The 19,745-nt window shown below is 41.1% G+C and overlaps 1 protein-coding gene across 1 annotated transcript; it reads left to right on the forward strand.

Annotated features, from left to right (window-relative positions):
- Positions 1–13,911: 13,911 nt before the first annotated feature.
- mc1r (melanocortin 1 receptor) lies at positions 13,912–16,114 on the forward strand. Its single transcript, XM_043264206.1, has 2 exons — positions 13,912–14,577; positions 14,720–16,114. The coding sequence occupies exon 2, from the start codon at positions 14,774–14,776 to the stop codon at positions 15,737–15,739; it is 966 nt and encodes a 321-aa protein (XP_043120141.1). The 5' UTR covers positions 13,912–14,577; positions 14,720–14,773; the 3' UTR covers positions 15,740–16,114.
- The last annotated feature ends 3,631 nt before the right edge of the window (positions 16,115–19,745 follow it).

Raw genomic sequence — 19,745 nt, forward strand, 5'->3', positions numbered from 1 at the left:
CTTACAGCCTCGGGAAAGAAGCTCCAGCAACGTACCACTATAACGTTGCCATACAGTTATGACGCTGGTACATTATTTGACAGTCATGACACCGATTTGGCATTATGTGAGACTTGTTGTTACACAAAACCATGACAATCGTATTAGAAAAACAAGCTTCGTACAGCCAAAGACCAAAAAACATGGCACCTGTGTTACAAGAACAATCGTCAGAATGAAAACTATGGCAACTATGTTATTGAAAGCAACTGTCAGACAAGAAACCATGGCTGTGACTGTATTACAGGTAGATCTGTCTGTCTGAAAACCATGGCAATTGTGTTACGCGTCCATCCCACAGAAAGAAAGCTATGGCAACTGAATTACAGGAACCTGCTTCAGATTGGAAACCATGGCAGCAGTGTTACAGAGTAACTCTCTGACTGGAAACCGTGGCATTCCTCACAAAGAAATCCATGGCAACAGGAACATTTCTTAGATCGGAAACCATGGCAAGCATTTTAGGAAACAACCCAAAGATAAGAAGCAATGACAATTGCGTTACGGTACAACCCTCAGAATGGAAATCATGGCAACTACATGACAAAATAACTCTCAGACTGGAAACCATGCAACAGTGTTACAGAGCAATTCTCAAACTGGAACGTCAACTATGTTGGTACATCGCTGCAGCCAATGTGGTACAATAGAGTGACATTCTCAAGACATACCAATTTAGGATGTTCTTAGCACATTCCAGCTATGCACCACGTTGTCACAACATATATGGGAATCACAAAGTAAAGTCACTGGAACATTATTTTGTACATTGCAAAAAACGAATATGGGCTGGTACAGTTACATTGTCACAATGTAACAATGTAACTGTTAGTTGGGCTGTCACTTATCCAGTCATCCAATCAGTCACAAGCAAACAAGTATATACCTCAACATCAGTCTTCGTCTGGTCTCATACACACAAAGTGGACTCACTACCATAACTCTGCAAAATCTGACTTTGCTTACCTGTTGACTCACCTCCTGTGTTCCTACTAATTCTCCATGTGTCTCCTCTGTTCCATCCTGTTCTCAGAGTGTCTCCTGTGTTCATGTCTACCAAAATGTTCACTGTATTCTTGCTGTAAAAGCTGTACAAACTTTCAGTTAACATTTGGCCCATACATTGCCACTGAGAGTGTTTCTTTTGTACCCTTGGTTTTTTCACCCTCCTACAGAAAAGATAAAACAAACACAAAGAAAAAAATCATTGCATTTTACTTTGTAGCAAAAACTTATTTATATGACAATTGCTGGTTTATTTTTATGATAATTTAACATGTATTTTAGTAAGTTCTGTTGTTATTTTCTATATTTATGCTTTGACGGAGCAGGTGGTGGAGGAGCCAGAGAACGAGACGGAGATCCAAAGAGCCAGGGTGACACCAAGGAGCTGGAGGGCCTAGGCGATGCCGAAGGCACTGGTGACCGATGCAGAGACAGGGACAAGGACACTTTGGAGTCGGAGCAACAGAGAACTGAGGTGGAGCCAGGGGGATGGAGGAGCCTGACAGAGCCGAAGGGATGGAGGGACAAGGTGAAGCCGGAGGAGAGGAATCCTGAGGCAACGAATGGTTGACGACAGACAAATGCGGAGCCAGAGGGACGATAGAGCCTGTCAAAGCTGGTGGACTGATGGGCCACAGTAGAGAGGAGGGAGCTAGGAGCCGACGGGTCTACGGGCAGAGGTGGAGTCCAGGACTCAGAGGCTGGATGACGAGGAGAGGGACCCTCCACCCACGACGGTGATGGTGACTGGCAGACCTGCGGCGAGCCCCAGCACCAGATGGTAAGCTAAGGGTGAGTGTAGGGGCTGCTAGGAGACATCGATGGCGGCTGGATAGGGTGGGAGTATGGGAAGACTTTGTGCCAGATTCTAGGAGGGTACGTTTGAGGAGCAGACTCTGGAGGGTGCGCTGGCTGCGCGGGCACTGGAGGGTGCCCTTGGGGAACAATCTCTTGATGGCACACTTGGGGAATGGGCTCAGGACCGCTGAATGGGATCAGCGGGGATTCTGAACGGCTGGACGGGACCAGCGGGGATTCAGGACGACTGGATGGGACCAGGAACTCAGGCTAGATGTGATGATAGATGTCTTGTCCACCTGCAACCTTTCTGGCACTATTTGGGGACCCTTTTTCATACATTGTCTGTCTTTCCCTTGTATCCCACGTGGTTCTAGCCAGTCCCTCCAAGGACCAGCGCAGTGTAACTGTGATGAATTAAGATGTGATGGCTTCTGTTCCACCCAGTCTTACTGCCCACGGCTGCACACCTCCAGGCAAATCAGTGATGTCAATGATGCTGCTTGCACTGAGGTTGGGCGCTTGGCTTGCGATACCCAACCCATCACTTTGGCTCATCCAGGCAATCCTACTTGGCTTGTTCTCAAGACGTCGAAGTGCTACTGCAAATATGCCTTCCCCTCAGTCCCCACATGTGATAAATGCAGGTAAATAGCTAGGCTGACAGAGAATTAGAGAAGCACATTTAGAGAAATGGCTAATGCTAAAAGGAAATTTTTCACATCAGTGCTAATGATGTTCAACTTTGCCAGTCAGAGATCACTAAAAATAACATTGGTGCTGCATATAACATTATCTAGAGAAACACATGCTAATATTAAACCCGGTCATGTTTATACTGGCTACTGTATACAGGGCACCACATGGATTTTGTTAAAGAATTTGCTGATTTTATGGCTGCAGATAAAGTCTTAATTGTTGGCAGTTTTAATATCCATGTTGATAATGAAAAAGATGCATTAGGATCAGCATTCTTAGACATTCTGAACTCCATTGTGGTTAGAAAACACGTGTCAGGACCTCTCATTGTCGAAATCATACTTTAGATTTAATATTGAAATTCTGCAGCAAAGTGATGATATTTCAGATAATTATCTAGTCTTGTGTGAACTAAATTAACAAAAAAACAAAGCGTCAACAGGTGCTGACATTCCTCAAGAGTACAGCAGTCATGATTTTATGAACTACTTCCAAGATTGATATTGTCAGATGTAAGGGTCCCCCTTTTCCTGATAAACGGAATCCAGAGGCCCTGGTCAAAAGTTAATGAGCGTTCGGTTTTTTCTTGCGTTTCTTAAGAATCACTTATATTTATTAATCTTTTGCTTTTCCAATTTTAATTCTGAACCTTCACATAATTTTATCTGACTCCAGTCTTTCGTGATTTTAGTTATATTTAAATGTAACTGCTGAACCCTCTAGTTGTGATTAAATTTGGATCATTAACTATAATATTTCCTAGTTTCGACTTATCGTTCATTAGGAGTCTGTGTCGCTGTTTGGTCAGAACAGACTCATGACACATCTGGGCTAGTCCAGGTCTTAGTCAGCGGCTACCCCATAGATCGCTTACCTTAATGCAGCCATTTCCTCACTAGACTTAAAAAGAGTAATTTTTTCCCTAAGTAATAGCATGCTAAGTCAGTTTGGTGGCCAGAAGTCTCAAATGAAGATCTCAAAAACGTGCCCCCGAATGGTTGATCTGACTCACTCTAGCACGCCAACAATGCGGAAAACCTCAGAAGTCACTAACCTACTAGAAAAATTATTTCAGACAATATTATAAGTTAATGAAGATTAATGTTTATTTTGCCAGGCAAGAATAGTTTCCAAATTGGTTAAATTCCTAAACATTTGCACAACTGATCAGCAGTACAAAAATAAAACGAATATAAAAGGTCACACCACACTACGGACCGATCTGGCTACAAAATTGCACCTTGTTGTGTTTTGTCACTTACCTTATATACTCAGACCAAATAAAGAGATTCCAAATTTAGTTGTAAAAACCTTTTGGTGTTTAGGTTATCGTGCTCCAGGGTTACACCTGGCTGGAACACTTTTAGAGACCCAAAAGGAGGACACCACCTTTTCCACAGAACACAGTTTTTTCCATAATGTAAGTGATTACTGTGAAATTGAGACCAATTTACCAATCACACAGAGACCTTTAAAATGAGACCAAACATGAAAATGAAGAACAATAGATTCACAAGACATGTAATGCCTTATTCCTAATGAACATTAAGCCAAGTCTTTTGGGCAGAAGGAGGGGAAGCAGGAAGAGCAGAGGTGAGCAAGCGTGTCGTAAAGCAACAGGGAGAGATGACCAAAACCGGGTGTTATTTACTCTTGTTTTGAAGTCGTTTTGTTTCTTTGGATATCTGCAAATGTTTGGATATCTACAGTAACATGTTTGTCAGGTAAACTGATGTTTGCATAGCGTAGTAGCATAACTTGCTTTCTATCAGTAAGCATCTGCTCATGTCATAGAGTGTTCTCCAACCTCTCTCTGCTGTGCCAATCTGGTGAGGCAAATAAGACGTTTCATTTTAATCTTATTCTTTGTTAACAAGTCTTAACTCATAAATTCAGTGTCATTATCTGAATGGATACACTTGACTTCTCCATGAGACAATAAAATTATTTATCAATGCTAGGAAAGGTTATTTTCCTGGCCAAGGAAGAATAGCTTTCCTACTCTGCAGTACTAGCAAGGGTCAACATTCAGCAACTTCAGATTGTGACCAGCACCTAGAGACAATTAATTGTGAATATAAGGGATTTAATAAACAAGGCTATAAATAACATACAACACATTAACAAAACATATATACATAGGATACAGGAAAGTAAGGAAAGAGAAAGAGAGAAAGAAGGAGAAGAATGTCAGTAATCACATCAATCAATTACAATTACATAGAGAATAGAAGGAAACTCAAGAACCAGCTGATGAACACAAAGTCAGAAAGACTATTAGAGAGATACAAGCAGCAATACAGAGAGTCCAACAAGGAGGTGAAGAAGAAGGTACGTGCTGACCGTAGAGCCTTTGTTGAGGAACTTGCGGAAGAGGCAGAAAGTGCTGCAGCCAGGGGAGAACAAGGCCAGCTGAATAGAATCAGCAGACAGGTGTGTGGTAAGCACCACTCTACCGCCAGTCCACCCATCAAAGACAAGCAAGGCAAGTTGCTCACAACAGAGAAAGAACAGGATGCACGCTGGGCTGAACATTTCCAGGAGATTTTAAACAGAGAACCCCCACAGGAAGCAGCAGATATCTCAGAAAGAGAGACAGACCTTGAGGTTAACACTGAGCCACCAACCAAAGAGGAAATTATCTCTGTCATACAGTCTCTGAAAAACAACAAAGCTCCAGGACATGACAATTTGAATGCTGAGCTATTCAAGATTGACCCAGAAACTGCAGCAGACGTGTTACAACCACTGTTCAAGACCATTTGGACTTCAGCAACTATACCTGAGGAATGGACCAAAGGTGTGATCATCAAAATTCCAAAGAAGGGCACACTCAGCGACTGCAACAACTGGCGAGGTATCACCCTTTTATCCATCCCTAGCAAGATCCTGGCCAAGGTAATCATCAAAAGGTTATCGAAAGCCGTGGACGCAGAACTGAGAAAGGAGCAAGCTGGATTTAGAGCAGGAAGGAGATGCACAGAACAGATTTTCGCTCTGCGTAACATCATAGAACAGAGTGCAGAATGGCAAAGTCAGCTTTATGTAAACTTCATTGACATTGAAAAGCATTTGACAGTGTGCACAGGGACAGCTTGTGGCGAATCTTGAGGGCCTATGGAATACCGTCTAACATGATAAAGCTGATCAGGAGTTTCTACAACAACTACAGCTATTGTGTGGGAGGAAGCGACATCTGGTTTGAGGTAAAAACTGGGGTCCGTCAAGGCTGCGTGATGTCCGCACTTCTCTTCAACTTGGTGATAGACTGGGTGATGCGGCGCACGACAGAAGCAGTACCAACAGGTATTAGATGGACTCTCTTCTCCACCCTCGAAGATCTGGACTTTGCTGACGACCTGGCCTTACTCTCTCATTCCCACCGACATATGCAGGACAAGACGGACAGGTTAAGCCATTTTGGATCCCAAGTTGGACTCAGAATCAACCAGAAGAAGTCAGAAATCTTGACCCTGAACACTACAGCACAAACTTCCATCAATGTCAATGACCAGAACCTTCCAATCACCGAAAGCTTCACATACCTTGGTAGCATCATCACACTTGATGGCGGCAGCAAGAAGGACATACAGAACAGACTCAACAAAGCAAGGGGTGCCTTCATCAGCATGAACAACATCTGGAAATCATCTCAGTACAGTACAAAGACCAAACTGAAACTCTATAATAGCTGTGTTGTGTCAGTACTCCTGTATGGAGCAGAGTGCTGGAGGATGACACAGCAGGACCTGATAAAACTCTCCACCTTTCATACCAGAAATCTGAGAACAATACTGAGAATTTTCTGGCCTAAGAAGATCTCCAACGAAGAACTGCTGTCCTGCTGCAATCAAGATGACATGCCAACACTCATCTTGAGAAGACGCTGGACATGGATTGGACATGTACTGAGGAGGGAGGATGGTAACATCATCAAGACAGCTCTACACTGGACACCTGATGGAAAGAGGAAAAGGGGACAGCCAAAGATCTCCTGGCGCCGGACAGTAGAGGCTGAACTGAAGAACTGTGGGCACTCGTGGGGCACCATCACCAACTTGGCTCGTGACAGGCAGAAGTGGAGAGACTTCGTTGTTGCCCTAAGCACCTACAGGCGTGACGGGCAGTAGTAGTAGTAGTAGTATTGTACTATTATCTCACAGGGTTAAAAATACTCCAAACATGTTGGGTAAGCGCATTAATAAATAATTTATAACACTTTCTGCATCCCCTAATCTTAAGTGTAAACCACTCATCAGTTGTAAATGATTTACTCATCACTGGTAAATCTTGTGTATGCACACATAACCTGTAGACAGCAGGTTTTTAAATCATCTGATGAGTTGTCACGGTGTGGTTTGCGAGAAAGAGCACTCAACGAGCAAAAATAAACTTAAACAATTTGAATCTTCTTGGTACTAAATAAACACTTAAGTTACAGGCAGACAGGACACAAAACCACACACATTAAAAGACGAGAACCGACGATAAAACAGAAGTAAACTGGAACGTAAATACACACAGGAATTGACTAAACTAATAAGACACACCTGAAGACAATAATACAATTAACAGGAACGGAAGGTAGGCAACACAGAGCACATGGACAACAACAAAGGTGTGCACATGTGTGACATGAGTAGTTTACACTTTAAAATAGGGTATGTAGAAATTGTTCTAAATGATTTATTCATAAATGTTAGTAAATAATAATACAATGTTGACATTTCAATGAGTCATTAATATATTAACTTGTAAGTTAACTATACTGAAAAAAATATTTAGTTGACCAACTTTCAACTCAAATTTCTGTCAGGACCACTATCATCAAAATGATAGGTACTAGCATAAACTTTGATGGAATGGTTCTGTTCTGTGCAAAAACTCCCTGCCCATCCATGCGGCATGTCCTGAATAAGCAGGAAGAGCAGCATTAATAAACCCCTTAGGCTTAACAGAACAAGCATATATCATTAATGTAACTAACAATTAAGTGTAACAATTCGAGATATAGGCGTCTATATCAAAAAGCCAAGTCCTGACTATGCAAGTGAGTTGAGGATGGTAAAAAAAGCTGCTGATTAGTGTGTTAATATTATATAGGAATGCCATTAAAGGTGTTGTGTTTCTATAGGTAGTTATGGCCAGCTGACAATCACCTGATGCAAGCTTGACTCACGTGACCTGCCGGAACTAACGTTAATGCTTTGTTTTTGTCAGGACCAAAATTATAGATACTAGGATAAAGTTTTGTTTGGTGGAGTGGTTCTGTTCTGTGCAAGACACAGCGACAGGCCAGAACCACCCAAACCACAACAGATCCTGACAACTGCGTATTTTTCTGGACTGAGGCAGCAGCTCCTACAAGAGAAGGCAGTGAAGGGGTACTCTTCTTTATAAGCTAAGAAAAGCAGCCAGACCCTTAAAGGAGGAGAGTAGCAGAGAAGAGAAGTTATTTTAAGCAGCTAAGAAGAGCAGCAAGCCCATTTAATGTAATACCTGAAAAAGCCACTAAAATTGACAGCCTAGTTTGCAGCAAATACAGCATACTGCAGCCACAAAGCAAAGTAATTAACAGTTCAGAATTACAGATCTACCTGGCCTGAAAGCTTCAGCATCCATTAAAATCTCAGTAACAGCAGCACATCATAACTTCAATCAACGTCATCAGTTTACAGGTTTATTGTCTCCACTGACATTTTTGCTCATTGTTTTACGTGTTTTACATGAACGTAGTATAATCTTCAGCAATAAACCCTATAGTTTTGCAACAATCATGTTACTTACTTAATCACAGCATGTTGCAGTAGTCAGAAACTTAAAAGTGCTGTTTGTAGGATTTTGACTGTACTAAAGTATAAAAATGCTATGTTTGCAGATATATAAGTTATCTGTAAAATGATGTTAAAATCAATTATCCTCCTTTAAAAAGGTAGTTAGGCACAAATTTGCTTATTTTGGTTATTTTTCTAGACACAAGCTCTATGTGCTTTATACCGTGGTGCAGCCCAGGGGCCCATCGTAACCAAGTTACGCCACTGCTATGCAGATAATCATTAGCATTAATACCTTTGGTAGCAAATTCTACATACTGTGCGTTGTGTTACAGAGCCAAACTGATGTCATCAGAGTAGGCCTGTCATTCGAGAGGGGAGGAGCACCTCCATACCCAAACAAACAAAGGCAAACAATTTTAGATATATTTTTTTATTTATTAAATTTATTTTATTTAATTTTATTGATTGACCAGCATGGACTAACCGTTCACCACAAAACAGCAATGTGAGCCAACAAAATTTTCACAAACATCGCGTCTTAGAAATAATAGAATGTTTAATGAACAATTCCTGATACTAGGTGAGCTTTAAGCAGCAAGTCTGTTTCATATCAGACAGCATTAGACAACAGATAAAAACAAGCCTGCTCAACGACACTTAAATTATTGAATCGATCCCATACAGCTAATTAGGTGACAAGACCAGAAAACAAGTGGTCCAAAGACAGGACAGTGACACATCCCGATATGCCGGGCTCTCTTCAATACTCAGCTTGGGTTCTGGAACCCAACATCTCGATAGGGGTTGAACTCTACACTATTCTGGAGTCTCCAACAGTGAGAGGCGGCAGCCCTCCAGCTTAGCCGCTATGTGTTGGAAGCTGAACAAATTCGGCAGGCTCAAACGTACTTATGAGGGTCTGTTGGGAATATTTAGCAGAGCCCCCTGTCAGAGAGCTCTTCTTCCACTCCCACCTCTGGCAGAGCTTTGAACAGATCCCGAGGGAGGTTGGAGACATTGTTCTCTGCCTCCATTGTCGATGCGGCTGTTAGGAGCTGTGACGGTAAAGTCTTCGGTACCTGTTGTGGTGGCAATCCCTGAACCTGGGTGGTGGACACTAGAAATAAGGGAATAAGGGTACCTATCAGTTGCCAACCAAGCCTGGTTGGCAGCTGATAGGTACCAGCAGGCCAAGTGGACTGCAGCCTATGTGGTTGTGGTGGCAAATATTCTCGTTTGGTGAGGCCATGGAGAAGGACTATATCGGTTGGCCTAGCAAACTGTCCGGAGCCTCAGGAGGGGGAAGCAGTGCTCTGCCAACTCTGTATATTTGCTGGGAATCTGCACCCCCAAGTCTGTGGCCATGGTTCTCAGTCGGAAATGGGTAGCTCCTGCCTCAGTTGGGGGAGTTTTAATATCTTGGGGTCTTGTTCATGAGTGAGGGGAGGATGGAAAAAGAGATCGACAGACGGATCGTTGCAGCTTCTGCTGTAATGCAATCAATGTACCAATCTGTCGTGGTGAAGGACCTGTGCTGCAAGGCGAAGCTCTTGATCGCTCTACATTCCTACTCTCACCTATGGTCATGAGCTTTGGGTCATGACAGAAAGGATGAGATCCATCTGTTCTGAATGTGTTCTGTACACCTCCCTGGGGAGATGTTCCAGGCATTTCCTACTGGAAGGAGGCCCCGGGGTAGACCTAGGACACACTGGAGGGGCTATGTCTCTCAGCTGGTCTGGGAATGCCTCAGTGTTCCACTGGAAGAGCTGAAGGAAGTGTATGGGGAGAAAGAAGTCTGGGGGTCTCTGATTGTAATGCTGCTCCTGCAACCCGGTCCTTGGATAAGCGGAAGATGATGGATGGATGGATGGATGGATGGATTACATACTCCCTAACACAGGTATGAGACCCCACCCATGCTGTGCAAGTTTAGTGAAAATGAATCACCTAGGGCGCAATGAAGTATGTTTAAAATACAAGCAAGTGTATAAATAAAAGTAGATTTGCTGTTATTTTAAATTTTAGATAATGTTTTGTCCTATAAACATGTTTTGTCCTTTTTTTCATATATTTTGTTTTTGGCAATTCATGATATAAAAGTGTAATTATTATAATTAGTGCTATAATGTAAACTATAATGGAACTCAGCTGGGTCATTTCCATGTCCAGCCAGGTTAAAGTGAGCATGATCAGGCCAGTGCTTTACAGGCGTATTACAGAAACATTCACAAGTTCAAGCTCAGGCTGATTATCACTTATTAATTATGGACCAATTTTGAACGAATAATCTTGTTTGGAAATGATTAAATATTATTATCACTTTTTTAAATATATTAGTTAGGACTTATCATAAAGTGTTACCCAAAGTGTAATTGACATTTCATCACCAGCACCTGTTTAATGAACATACCTTCAAGAGTGTCAGCCTACATACTTTTTTGACAATTGAAGAGTGGTGTACTGTTTGATTGGAGAACTCAGAACAGTGTTGCCAACTCTCACAATACAATAAGCAATCACATCTTCTAAAACAAAGGAGCTTTATACAGCCACATATTTATAATAAAATAAACCATATGTATCTGCATTAGTATTACTATTTAATTATTTATTAAATTATTTATTGCTTCAATGATTTATTCAATATTTTACAAATGAAATTAGGTCTCTTTCTTTCCTTGCTGTGTCATGTAGAGGAAAAACAGTGACCATAAATGTAGTAATAAAACTAATTTGCAACCATATGTTTTAGGGCTGCAAATACTGATTATTTTGATAATCAATTAGTTGGCTGATTAATCGAAAAAAACCTGAACATGTTGACTATTATACCTTAAAATAATATTCAACAACATATTTCAGCACACTGAATGTTTTTTGCTGTCTCCTCTCTACTGTGTTGTTCCGTCCGTCTGACACACGCGCGTGCACGCACCTGCAGCGCCGGCGCTCATTCAGTAATGATTTACTAAACAGGACAGACCTTTATGCAAAAATGTAAATGCTCGCGTGAATTTACTGACATTTAGAGATAAGGATGTGACCGTTAACTGAGAGTTTTTGAGCCTAGGAAGAACGCGCGATCTGTCAAACCGCCTGGCAGGGCAAATCATTACGCTAATGCATTAGCTTGAAGTTTAAAATACAGAATTCTCACGGTTTAAGCAATTTAATCACGCATTTCTCCTGCATCATCCAATTCTCTTTCATCCACTATTTTAGATTAATTTTGCCCATAGAAATGCTCACGATAATGAGACTCGTTGTCGATAATAATAAAAAATAAATAAAAAAGCCCCCAAAAAACGCAATCTACTACCCATGATCGTTTTTAAGGTCATGTTCTATATTTAAATGTTAAGTGCCACTTGTTTAGTTGTGGTAATATTTTACAGCACTTAAAACATGTGCTTCATGGGTTTGACATTTGTTCTCAGGCCATGACAGCGGGTAAATGTTGGAACTGTTTTACCTGTTTAAACTGGCAACTTTGACTCTAATCTACTAGTCTACTAGAACTTAGAATATAAATCAACTGAAGGGCAAGGGCAATATTGTCACACTCTGGAATGTTTTTTTGCGTGTTGTCTGTCCTGCCTTCCCATTGTGTTTAATTGTTTAATTGTCTTCAGCCGTTGTTAATTTAGTTCATTTCCTTGTGTATATAAACCCTGTGTTCACACGGTTGTCGATTATCAAAGTTACTAAGTTTCAACGTTACTATGTTTCAAAGTTACAGCAAAGTTACTCTGTTTTGCCTGAGCTCCTCTACATTTTTGTTTCACCTGCCTTTTGTAATGCCATTTATTAAATCTATTTACGTTTTTGTATCTCGAGTCCAGAGTCCTTCCCGAGAAAACCGCGAAAACGTGACAGGATAATCCTGACCATAAAAGTAAAGCGGCATTTTTTCCCCTTTTTTTGTTTTTGGGTTTGTTTTTCATGGATTCCCCCTACAACGACTCCAATTTCCTCATCCTCCTGCTGGAGCAGGAGGATCGCTCTCTCGATATACTGACTTCCTCGCCCCTCACGAACTACTTCCCGGAGACCGCGGACTGAACACCACCACACGAGCAAAGCTGTCCGGGGACGGCCCTCGAGAGAGCGTTACATCGAGTGGGTGCTGGTGTTTGATAACGGTTGCGCTGGAGGAACGACACCAACTCCAGATCCAGAACCCAGATCATCTGTCGGAGGCCAGGCCTGTGCCCACGGAGGGCGCAATCGCTGGCAGGGACCACGGAATCATTACAGAACCGTGGAGCGCCACCGGATGCGCTCATTGCGACAGACCAGGTGCGTGAGCGGGCATCAGAGCTTTTAAGCTCCGCCACTGCAGAATTCTCACTGATCATCCAACTGGGGCTTGGATCTACAAGAGGAACTGGATGATGTGGACTTTGGGCACCTCCTGCATCTGAGTCGCTGGTCCCGCCCAGCCGTCCTGTTAGCCCAAGCCCGCTTCTCCTGTTAGCCCGCTTCATCCACTGTTAGCCCGCTGGTCCCGCCCAGCCGCCCTTTAGCCGCGCTGGTCCCGCCCAATTTTGCCCATCCAGAAATGATCACGATAATGAGACTCGTTTCCAGTGCTGAATTACCGAGCGCTCCTCGAGTTCCAGTGCCCGCGCCCCAGCGCGCCCCGAAGTTCCAGTGCCCGCGCCCGAGCGCCCCGAAGTTCCAATAAGCCCCAGTTCAGCGCTATCGCCGCGCCCCGAGCGCTTCCCGAGTTCCAGTGCCCGCGCTCGTGGCGCCATTTTCCCACCCTTAGTCAAAACGCAGCAGCCCTGCGCTCATCCTCAGCTCTCCATCACGAGCTCTACGGCATGCCTCACCGTCCCGCCTCCGAGTCGTTCCCCTTAGCTCCCTCCTCTCCACCGTGGTCCGTCAGTCATCCACCAGGCTCCATCGTCCCTCCGGCTCCGCCTTGGTCTGTCGCCCACCAAATGCCTCGCCCCTCCATCCTCCGGCTCTGTCAGGCTCTCTCCTTCCCTCCGGCTCCACCTCAGTCCTCAGTCGCCTGGCTCCGCAGCGCCCTTATGTCCCCGTCTCCGTGTCAGTCGCGCGGCCGGCGCGCGTGCGCCTCGGACCTCCAGCGCCTCGACGTCACCTTGGCTCTTCGGCTCTCGTCGGCCCTCAGTCTTCTGCACCACCTGCTCCGCCCGTCGGTCGGACCCATGGAGTCGATGGCCGCTCCTAATGGCTCCTTTACAGCGCCACCATGGACATCATGGCTGCTCTGGATCTCCTCCTGCTCCGGACTCCTCCTGCTCCTGGCTCCTCCCTCCTTCTGTGCCCCCTGACACTCCTGTCTGCTTGCCCCTCCTCAGGCCGGAACCTCCTCCCAAGACATTCCCAGTTCCGGGTAAATTGTTGGATTGTGTTTAATTGTTTAATTGTCTTCAGCCGTGTCTTGTTAATTTAGTTCATTTCCTAAATGTGTATATAAACCCTGTGTTCTGGCAACGGATTATCAAAGTTACTAAGTTTCAACGTTAATGTTTCAAAGTTACAAAGTTACAAAGTCTACTAGAACTTATGTTTAATATAAATCAACTGTAAGGAGCGAGAAAAGAAAACGTGACAATATGACGTTAGCAAAGAAGTGTTTAAACTTACGTGTTTGCTTTTTTACATTCTGCCTATTTTTTGTCTGATTAATTGGATGTTTTTATTTACTTTACTGTCAGTGTAATGTTTTAATGGCTGATCACCGAGTTGGCAAGCGATTCATTGAACGTACCATAAACCATCAACTCTGCACTGGATATTAAAAACACCCTATCGATTAGCACAGTAATAGACGATTGGCGTTTAAGATAATAACTTGTAAGTACAAAACACTAGATACTTCTCTTATACAAAATAATCATTTATTGGATAAATCTAAGGCATGTAAACTAATAAACACATAAACACGCACTCACACATTCATAGTTGCAGGAAGAGAGAAAGTAAGAAATGGACGAGTAAGAGAATGAAAATGTGAAATACCAAGTTTACAGCAATATGTGCAATTTCATAGATAACCATCAACCACTTCATATTAGGCTATTACATTTAATGAGTTTTTAAATCTCGAAAACGCAATTGCAGGAATCATTAGAAAATGTAAAGCACAAAACTTTATTTCTCTTAATGGTCGGAACAATCATTTAAGTTTGACAAGGAAGTCATCAAACGCCGAGTCTGAGGCGGTGCCCTGTAACGAGCGCAAGTTTGTGGACTGTGCTGTATGAGGCAGTAATTTTGAAAGGTAAAACTGCTTCTGTTTGTTTCTTATAGCTGTATTCCATTTCATTCAATCTCTGATATTCAAAAATAACATTTTGGACTTGTTGCTTGGATTGATCATTATGATCTGTTTCTGTTTTAATATCAAAGTTTTAATACTGCAGGAAAAGAACATCCAACAGACTCGAAAGAACTAAATGAAAACCGATTGAAGGAGCATGAACGACTCGTCGCGCTATTACTTCAGCATGAAACACATGGACTACATATATACTATTGACAATAACATAACTTTGAACGCAACGATCGGCGACATAAATGGCACCGGGATCGCCCAAATCATGATCCCTCAGGAGTTATTTCTAATGCTCGGCTTGATCAGTTTGGTGGAAAACATCTTGGTGGTGGTGGCCATCATCAAGAACAGGAATCTACACTCGCCAATGTATTATTTCATCTGTTGTCTGGCGGTGTCGGACATGCTGGTGAGCGTCAGTAATGTGGTGGAGACACTCTTCATGTTATTGACGGAGCACGGGCTGCTGCTTGTCACGGCAAAGATGTTGCAGCACTTAGACAATGTGATCGACATTATGATATGCAGTTCTGTCGTTTCCTCTTTGTCGTTCCTGTGCACTATTGCGGCCGACCGCTATATCACCATCTTTTACGCGCTTCGATACCATAGCATAATGACCACGCAACGCGCTGTGGCCATCATCGCGGTGGTGTGGCTCACTAGCATCACCTCGAGCTCTTTATTTATCGTTTATCACACTGATAACGCGGTCATCGCCTGTCTCGTCACGTTTTTTGGCTTGACGTTGGTGTTCACAGCGGTTCTCTACCTCCACATGTTTATCCTGGCGCACGTTCACTCCAGACGTATAATGGCTCTCCATAAGAGTCGCCGGCAAGCCACTAGTATGAAGGGAGCCATTACTCTGACCATCTTGCTCGGGGTTTTCGTTATCTGCTGGGGTCCCTTTTTTCTCCACCTCATCCTTATCCTCACCTGTCCCACAAATCCTTACTGCAAATGTTATTTCAGTCATTTCAACCTGTTTCTAATTCTTATCATTTGCAATTCACTTATAGACCCTCTCATTTACGCGTACCGCAGTCAGGAGCTGCGCAAGACGCTAAAAGAAATCATTTTTTGCTCGTGGTTCTTTGCAATGTGAGTAATTCCTTCTGGATGTTTGTAGGAAACACTTGGATAAGCATCTGCGTTAATATTTATGTTAAAGTCCGATATTATTCAGTTTCATTCTTAGCAAATTGCATTCTTAATGACTCTTAAAGACTCTTTTTTTTTGTTAAATAAATAATTTGATTTACATAAATTATGTATCAGTATGTTTATAATTCGTGCCTTAAATTTAGTTAAATTAAGGCATCTCGTAATGCATTAATTGCATAAAAAAAGAGAATAAAAATACAGATTTTCATAATGAAAAATGCCATGCACAAAGAAGAGAGAGTGTGTGTGTGTGTAATATGTCAATGTTAAAAGTATTAGAAATTACTGTTTGGAAACTAGTTTGGCTTTAATTGTAATTATAATAATATTTAATAATGTTCCTAATTCACTCACACACACACACACACACACACACACACACACACACACACATATATATATATATATATATATATATATATATATATTATATATATAGTTTGTTGTTTACATAATGAGTGTGTACTGTGTATATTTTTGAGCAAATACAAACAAAAGCTTGTATACATTTAGGATTTTTTTATAAATAATATAAAATATATTTTCAAAATATATGCTGTTTGTGTGTGTATTCATATGCACCTAATAAATAAACACAGTACACATACACATACTATGTGAACAAAGAATTTCATTTTGAATGTGATTAATCACTTGACAGTAGTAATATATATTTTAGTATATTTTAAAGATCAATCTTCCTTTTTTTTCTTTTTTTTTTGCACATTATCAGACATTTTTAATTCATTATCTTCTCTCTTGACTTTTCCCCCCTGTTTAGCGTAATTGAAGCTTATCACAAGGTTTTCCACATGTTTGAGTTGTGGCTGTGAGCAAGAGAATTGATTTGAATGATAGCAGCTATCAGGGCCGCATGACATTTAATTAAGCCATTAAATCTTCTTTCTTTCATGGAAAACACATGGCTCTCGTCTTTAACATACTACACAGAATCCACAAGCTTGTTTAACAAACAAACAAACAAACAAAAATGAACAAAGCAAAGCAAAAGGAATTTCGACCTTTTTTTTCACTTACCTTTTCTATTTTAGTTTATCATTTGATAAACAAGTCGCTCAAAGCCATGGTACATTTTAAGCTAATCACATTAAGCGGTTTACGTTTTTTTGTGTGAGAGTACTCAACTACTGTGTTATTGCTTTGTCAAAGAAAAGGAAATTTTTAGGGAAATGCAGTTGTGTTGGTGGTTGTTTTTGAATCTTGCTTGCATTCCACTGGTGGTTACTGATCCTGTTATGTACAAAGTTTTGCTGTATTAAAAGGGCATGTGGTCATTCTCCACATATGAGTTCGAAAAAAAAAAAAGTAAAGAAAATGTATTTTGAATTAGATTCATGAGATTCCCTAATTATTTTGAGACATTTGGCTATATTTGAATCATGTTTTAATTAACTCCTATATGGGATATCAAAATAGATAATAAACAATTTTGACATAAGCATTAAAAATATTTAACAGACATGTAAGGAAACACTTGGGGTGTTGCAGGACTGTGAAGCAAAATAAAACAAGCTTTGTCCTGTCAAGGCCAGAATTAAAATCACAACTTCTCAGACCAAACCTACTATACAAAGAAACAAAGGGGACATTATCCAGTTAGGCCTTATGAAATCACAGATTTAAAACAGCTTAGTGTGCTATAAAAATAGACTTCTCAGTCTGGTCACAAAGCACTCTTTTTATTGGTCATGCATGAAACTGCATTTTTTAGCCTGTAAAAACATGGTCCTATTGTATTGGACCAGCTATGTGTTGTTTTCGAGATGTTCATGTTAAAAGGATTGAATTTTTTTATTATTATTATTATTATTGTCTTGTGTGTGTATGTATATATATATATATATATATATATATATATATATATATATATATATATATATATATATATATATATATAAAATTCATTTTATTAATGGTCCGTTCTTTTCTTGACTTATGTTAAGCCTTTGCATTTGTGGATCGGTCTTCAATCTCTTGACATGGTCAATCATCTGGATTATCTCATGCTTCCTGCTCTGCCTTGATCTGTTGGTCTATTTTCAACGAGGGTCCACCATCCCTCCAGCTGGTTTGCTCTCCTCAGTTGCTGTCCCTATTCTTGAACACTGTTCACCCTGGTTCGTCCTCTACCAGCTCTGCTATGGTGGTTTTTGGTGCACTCTGTGAGACCTGCTCACCTAATGGTAGTGGTTGTCAGGAGTTAACCCTTATGAAGTAGGCTGTAGTATATTTACTGTTTATATTTCAAAGACTGAAATATAATTGTGTTGTATTCATTTACACATTTCCTGTGTTTACTTCCAATTTGTCTTGGTTTTAATGGTTTTGGATATGGATCATTATGGATCTTTACCTTCTTCTGTGTAACTACACTTCAATTACTCTGCTTTCAGCACTCATTTCACACACATTTAAATTTTAGATTTTACAAAACAACTTTATTTGCTAATATCAAATAAAAAGTTCAATGGTTCATAACAGGCTAAACATATTGTCAGCATATGAAGTCTGTAGCTTATTCGGCTGACTTGTCCAGTAATAAACTGTCTAATCAGAGTCGTATGACTTCATTGGCTATGGAATGCTTAATTAGCTTAAGGATGTACATTTAACCCATTTTTTACTTTGTACTGCATACCGAGGGGGGGTGTAGGGTGAGGTGTACAATTAGATTTAGCTTAGCCAGTTTGTTCTTTTTCTTAGATGAACTCTTATAAATGCAATAAAAGGATCTACCCAGACCTTAAATGTGCAACTTTAAAACTAATTAGTTTCTGGCACAGATATTTAGACAAATCCAGTTTATGATGTCATTTGCTTTGCAGTATGGGTAAACAAAACACTGTTCGATTTTTACCAAATCATGTAGTAAAAAAAGTATAATTTTAGTGCATTTAGGAAATTCATATACACAAATGTTAGTATACTGTGATGTAGAAATATGTAACATGTTTTGCATTACCAGTGAATGCATGTAAAAGTAAATATATAAAATGCACATGTTTGGGCATAATTACCTGTTTTCATAAAATTGTTTTGACCCAGATTATTAATATTTAACTTAAATTCACCATAAATAAAAAACCCTAAATATACATGAACAAACATTTTTTGTTTAATTAAAAGGTTCTGTAACGCCTAGCCAGTAGAGGGAGCCTTCACCCAAGTACTAGCAGTGCTCCACCTCTCTGCAGTCATTTCGTGTTTGTGGGCTTTATAACCAGAATACCTCCATGTGCTGTTCGCAAAGTATTGTCAGTTTCACTGGCTTACCAAGCGTTCTCTCACTATTGTTCTTTTGACTGCCAAGTGTATGATCTCTGCCTGTTTGCCTGACCACCGATTCTAGGACCTGCCCTTCTGATCTGTTTGCCAGTTTGGATTTGCTGATTGGTAAAGACCCAGTTTCTTGATCACTGTCTCTTGGATTTCCCCTGAACCTGTCAGCCTCTCTGACTGCCTAAACGTTAACAACCCTCTGCCTGAACTACGTTTATGTTTGTTGCCCTTTTCTCTAATAAAGTTTTGCACATGGATTCTACGTCGGTCTCTGCCTCCTCATTACAGAATACTTTGCCTCCCTCGAATCCAGCAGAAGTTTCTAGCCTGCAAGCGGCATTCGCCTACCAGAGCAAGATATTAAAAAGCTACCAGTAACAGGTGCTGAAACTGCAGTCAGTCAACGAACATTTGACTCAGTTCATCCGTGAACTGAATATCCCACTTAGGGGAAAGATATCTCCACCCAAATACTACAGATTACCCAGGGGAATCATTCCGCTGCTGAATTCATCATAGAGTTTAGGAAGCTAGCCGTTCAAAGTGGATGGAATAACATTGCACTAAAAGCTGTGTTTTTTCAAAGCCTGAATTGTACAGTACAGACAGATCTTAATTCTTAAACAATTCTTATACAAAGAAGTGAG

The sequence above is a fragment of the Puntigrus tetrazona genome, chromosome 18 (assembly GCF_018831695.1).
Source record: "Puntigrus tetrazona isolate hp1 chromosome 18, ASM1883169v1, whole genome shotgun sequence".
Lineage (NCBI taxonomy): Eukaryota > Metazoa > Chordata > Actinopteri > Cypriniformes > Cyprinidae > Puntigrus > Puntigrus tetrazona.